This window comes from Bombus impatiens, unplaced genomic scaffold (assembly GCF_000188095.3).
Source record: "Bombus impatiens unplaced genomic scaffold, BIMP_2.2 scf_0054, whole genome shotgun sequence".
Taxonomy (NCBI): Eukaryota; Metazoa; Arthropoda; class Insecta; order Hymenoptera; family Apidae; genus Bombus; species Bombus impatiens.
This window is the reverse complement of record NT_176473.1, coordinates 77201-83200: the sequence shown is the minus strand read 5'-3', so window position 1 is coordinate 83200 and position 6000 is coordinate 77201. Positions and strand designations below refer to the sequence as shown.

Genomic DNA, 6000 nt, shown 5'->3' with positions numbered 1-6000 from the left:
GGCGAATTGGTCGTAGAATTTCTGCTTCTACTACTGCGAAGAAAATCAATATTGTACGAAGTAAACCGATATAGTAATACGGAATTACATTTTCTTGTCTCTAGGTAGACCATACCGTGAGTTGGAGCAGAAGATGAAAGGTACTGATCTGCGAGCTACTTTAGGAAACGGGGAAGAACGGTGTAGGAGTTGTTGGTAGCTAGAGGAAAGTTTGCACGAAGGGATATCTACATCTGTCTGGTTTGTGGGTTTGTTGTGGATCTGGTCTTTGTCCAGTATCTGTTCTTGCCTAAAGGAGAATCGAAGCGGGGACAAACTGTTTTGGGATTTAGGAGCGACGAAGCACAAGGAGTTGGCGACTCTTTGGGGATAGGGGACACAGAGATTACGAGGATACGGGTGTTTCTCAAAGATCGACTTCCATGATAAAAAGAATATGACATTCGGAAGAATTTTAGAGATCCCGAAGGACTATAGAAGATAATAAACTTGTGTCTTTTGGAAAATACGTCCCATTTGAAAATTGTGTACGGATTAAAGGTAACATGGAAACATCGATGACGAGTAGCTGGCGATAGGCGATAAGAATTTAGGTGACAAGCGCGCGACGTAAAGGCTAAAATGTGCAATATCGTCGAAGACCTCGCACGTACGGTGACACTATACTGGTACAAAGGTACAGTAGAACGTTGCCAGAGTGGCTAGAGAAACGAATATGTACTTTTGACATTTTCAATAAACTGGATACCTCTTCGATCTGTAAATGTTACACACGCCACGTTGTTTCTGGCTTCTTTCACTCTGTACGGGTATCTTCGTTAATTTCTCTCTGGTTCAAACTGCACCTTCGATCGTGTTGTCTACAACGCGTACTTATATCTCCAGATAGTTTGATTTATCGATAAAACGACGATTAGCGCGACTCGCAATTGCTAAATTTTGAGAAAAATAGATTTGACACACATACATATATTGGACTGGGTAATTAACGAAAGAAATCAACGAGCTCTTCGCACGATAATAAATAAATCGAACGTATACACCCGATGGGACAGTGAAAAATTTCACACGAATCGTTCGCATCGTTTTTTGTTTCTTTTTTACCCTGGTCTTTTTTGGCTTTTTAGTTTTTGAAAAAAAGCCGATGGTCGAGTACGAACGTTGATGCCTGTGTATTTTCGTATATGTGTACATTCGTGTAGAAGTGTAAAGACGCATGTTTATAGTGTACCACGTCGATTACTCTGCAACGAGAAATCGTGTCCTTCGTTCATCCCTACTTTCGGTTTATGTAACATCGACTGCACTCTAAGGTATTATTCATTAGTACTGTTATTATTAAATTTTTTTTTTTGTTTGCATTCGTTTAGGTGTAAGTATTCTACGGTAATAATAAGTTACGCTGTTACGACTCGACGACTACGTCGCGCACGGATTCTTTATTATCAAAGAAGTCGTAGACGATAGGTGAAAAAAGTCTTTAGAGGAAAATAGGTTTTTTGTTTTGTTTCTTGTTTTCCCTTAGTAAATTGACAAAGTAGTAGATAGAATTGTATTCATATACGTGCATAATAGAATTCACGATCGAGGGAGACCTTGTTCTCTTTCCCTTTTATCTTTTCTCTTTCGGTTCCCTCTCTTGGTTTTCTGATTCCTACCAAGTGTATGCGTGTATGTATACGTATGTGAAATCTGACCAACATTCGGAACGATTTGCTGTTTTAACGTCAACAACCTTCCTGGTTCCTCCTGTCACCATTCTCGAGAAAGAACAGCTCCGAATAGGTCGCGTTGGTTCCATTCAGCCGAAATTTCTTCGGCCGGAGCTGCCTTATCGTCGAGAAGGTCAAACCAAACGAGACATTCACCCTCTTCGTTCTTGCTCTTTTCCTTAAACCGGACTCCAACGACAAAGAAATGGACGAAAAATGATCGATCGCTTGTCCTTGTACGAACGATACCTTCCGAGTCCGCACGCTACGTTATCTTTTTCTTGCCGCCGTCGTTTTTTCTCTCTGCTCGCCTCATCCATCTGCTATATTGTCGAGTTGATCGGTAATCTGGTCACGAGCTTGTATAGCGCCCACCAGGAACATGAAACATTATATCTTTCTTTTCGTTTTTCTATTTAACATTGACACCGCTGGGTAGTATTCCATCCTCGAAACAAGCGATCCCTCGAGATACAGCAATTAAATACGACGAATATACGAAACGAGTGACGTTCTTGGTCGTACTTCTGGTCCATCGATGATCTTTGCTCTCTACTTCCCCCTAATATTTTCTTTCTGCCTCTCTCCCTCTTTCTTATCCGTGTCACGTTCTGCTTTCCGGGACGCGTTCGCAACGTGTCACGATAAATCATCAATTCGTAGCTCCGTATCTTGGAAATCCGTTTCGTGATCCCAAACGTAAAACGTACCAGTCCACTGGTCCGCGAGAACGGGCTTAAGCTTCTTCAAAGTGGCTCTCCCCGTCTGGTGGCCATCTTGGCAGCCCTGGAAGCCAAAGCGCCCAATGAGCACACAAGACCCGTCAGGGTCTCCCAGAAAGTTGTCCTACGTCTTTTGTGCGCTGCCTGACCGACGTACCCCAAATAGTAGCCAGAGTAACGATCGTTTCCACGATCCGACCCGCTGTCCGATCTGCCCACGCTGGATCGCGCCGACTTGGGTTGCTGCACGATACTCAGACGATGATGATGACGATGATGAGGAGGATGAGGAGGCGGCTCCGACGACTGATCGACGATACTTTGACGCGGTGAGCCGTCCCCGTATCGTTGCTGATAGACCGTCTCTGATTCGTACAGCCGTTGCTGAAGCTGAACGTTGCTCAATCGTCGATCCATCATCCGGACCAGGTTCTGGTGAACGCGACGATCGTCCTCGTGCACGATAGGCAATTGTCGCCGACAACTGGCGGCTGGCAGCTCGTTCGGGTGCATCTGTTGTTCCACTTGTCAGGCATATTCGGTGTCTGTGGACGCGGATCTCTCCAGGTGAGCCTGATGGCCACCGTGATGCGGCTGATTCTGATGCTGTTGCTGTTGTTGCTGCTGCGCTTGCGTGTACGCCAGGCTCTTCTGGTAACTGAACAGCTGCCTCTCCAAACTGTAGTTCTCCGCTTGCAGCGAGGCGATTTCCCGTCTCATCTGCTGATTGTGGATGCGGCACACGTCGTCGTATTTGTGGTAGGTTGCTTGGAACAGCAAGTGGCTCTCGTTCCATTCCAGCCGGATCCTTAATTGCCCTTTGTCCGTGAGGAAAGGACAGTGATTTTCCTTCACCTCGTTCGTGTCAAGATTCGTCTCCATGATGATACCTTCGTCTGCGGATTCTTGAGCGTAGTAGCGGCTGAAAGGTGCGCCTGGTAGACTGATCGCCACCGTGCTGGGCTCCTCGTCTCGAAGTAGATAGGCTGACCAGCTGACATACCTGACGAAGGAAAGTTAAGTTTCCATCAAAACTTCGTTTAAACTTAGCTTTCAAGATTCGATAAGAGATGGCAGTAGAATGGCGTTCTAAGTTCTAAGGTACTTATTTTCGAAAGAGGATTGTTATAAGTCATCGAGATTCGAATGGAAATACACGTGGATGATCCGAAATTTCTTTCTTGAATACAAGAAACTTATTACTATTATTACTATTATATCCGTTCGAAATTAATTGTTCAATCAATAATCTTTTCAATGCCACGGTATTTTACATTCTCTCGAGTACGATTTACAGAAATTCCTCTCTGCTAATCTACATAGGTCAATTAATTTCAGACATCCTATACGCTAACTATACGTACTCAGATATCTGGAATCTACAAATTCCCTTGTAATTACCAACCTCAAATGATTCCTCGGAACGTTGTGAATATCCTTGTATACCAGATGTAGCCTGACGGTATCCGAATGCAAATCAGCTCGAATCATCCAGGCTTGTTTGTCACGATCGTAACAAGGGGTTGCTGGTAGCACCGAAGGTCCTCGAGCTTGCACAGCGACTTCACAGATGGTCCTAGCTTCCACCATCTCCAGGGATACCCGTACCACACCTTTGTGCGCGATTTCCGACCATCTGACACGCGTATGCCAGCCAAACCCGCATCGTTCGGCATCCGACAGATCCTCGATCTGTCCCGAATCGATTCTACGATCTCCTTCGCCCAAGGCCACGCTGTATCTCACTCTGCACCGATGATCGAAGCCGCTCATCCTCATCAAATAGACGCTGATACCACTGTCGTGGCCACGGTAACCTTCCAACTCCTTGTTTCCATTAGGATAAATTACTAGGTTCCAGTCAAAGCCACCGAACGCGAAATAATCGGTTTCCAGCTTGTTGGATTTGGATTGTCCAGCTGGGAATGTGCTGCTGGGCATTTTAAGGTCGGTCATGTAGACGGTCCTCACATTTGCCATTGATAATTCCAGTTGAAACTCGCCGTTCGTGTCGGCGAAGTTTCGGCTGTAGAGGTCCGACACCGGGATGTAGTTCCGGTTGCCCTGGGCAGGCGCCTCGTACGTGAATTTCACTCGTTTTCCGGAGAAACCTTCGTTCATCGAGAAATGTTCCCGATTCAGCAGAGTGAACGTGAAGTCCACGTAGACCCGTAGGTTTCTCGAGGCCCCACGCCATACGAGATACGCGCCTAGAACCTAAATAACGAAAAGAGATTTCTAAGTGAATTTACGTTGGTTGGTTTAGTTGGTTATTTTCGCTTCCGATGGACAACGAATCGAAGTCTGGAAGGAAATAGTTGGTTGGTCGTTCTTTTGCTGATTTTTATGCGCGTCTAAAGAATTTGGAAAGTATTGTTACAGAGATCGATGCAAAGTGGTAGATGGTTGGATCAAAGCATCTGATAGCACGTATTTTACAACTAGGTCAACTACAGATTTGCTTTCGCTTAATCGGTGTTTGCAGCGAGAAAATAGACGCTGTGCAATCATGTTAATACGTACTATGAAAACGCGTGCATAATTGTTGCGAATACTTGGTGCAAAAATACATTGTACACAGGATAATAAAGAATCGATAGTTTAGTCTTTTAATTGCTTCATTTGCATCGTTATTATCTTTTTTTTTTCAACAAAATCAATGTTTTAAATTTAGTTCTTGATATTAAAAAGCGGATTATTTTATTCGAATTTGCTACCGCTTTTTGTCGACCCTGCAGAGGCTATCGAACGAACGAGCGATCATCGATCGTTTCTTTCATTTCCAGTCGACGACTCCAAAGAATCGGCGATTGTATGCGCGACGCGATGCGAAGCTGCCTTCGCTGCTCGATGGCGAAGTGTTAACTGCCGCTTCGTTAATTTCTCATATTATCGTTATCTAATTATCGAGTTAATCGCTGCATATTTTGCTACGCGCGCTGTATTTACTACAGCGATCGGTCCTTACGTTTAATCGCATTCAAGCTTTCCCAATATCGATTGATTTTTCAGTCCGATGACTCGCGTGCACGTTCGAATTCTGCGTTTAATCAGTTACGCTGTGAGTTTAGCTTCTTCTTGTCGTTTAGAGAATTTTTATCGCTACACGGTGCTCGATAAAAAAGAGAAAACAAGCTTAGCGTAACCTAACGATCCGGAAAAATTTCTTTCCTGTCCCCTACATTTCCAAAGTTTGTTCGAATAAGAAACGAGAAATTTGTTTGATCGTAACCTACGCATTCCTCGAAGTTGCTTAAATCGTGACTGAAATATTCGTTCGTGTCGAAGAAAGAAATTGAATTCGTTACATGTCCCATCAATGAAATAATAACGCGTATGTTTGTATGCAAATGAATAGCCAAGTCGTGGAAATAAATGTCTCATTTTTCGCCACGACTCGCTCGGAGTAGAATTACCAATTGCAAACGCGAGTGCAACCAGAGAGTTGCCTCGTATTTCAGCGGAAGAAGATGACGAACATCCGTGGTCGTATTTGCGGTTCGCTCGGCGCGACTCTTCAAATAGTTCCGATTCATTAGCTACGATCGATTCGCGATTTTATCGCT

General features: G+C 44.3%; 1 protein-coding gene across 2 annotated transcripts in view; it reads right to left on the bottom strand.

Moving 5' to 3' along the window:
* Positions 1 to 1335: 1335 nt before the first annotated feature.
* LOC100744837 overlaps positions 1336 to 6000 on the bottom strand; it is a 56634-nt gene continuing 51969 nt past the window's right edge. Inside the window, exons 3-5 of one of the 2 annotated variants that reach the window (XR_002947927.2) lie at positions 3840 to 4651; positions 2592 to 3437; positions 1336 to 2498 (exon numbers count right to left, since the gene is read on the bottom strand). Coding sequence is in view for 1 of the 2 variants with exons in the window: in XM_003485377.4 (XP_003485425.1) it covers positions 2963 to 3437; positions 3840 to 4651 (1287 nt within the window). In the remaining variant the exon portion in view is untranslated. Of the gene's footprint in view, positions 3438 to 3839; positions 4652 to 6000 lie in introns of both variants that reach the window. The other variant, XM_003485377.4, reaches the window with a different exon arrangement.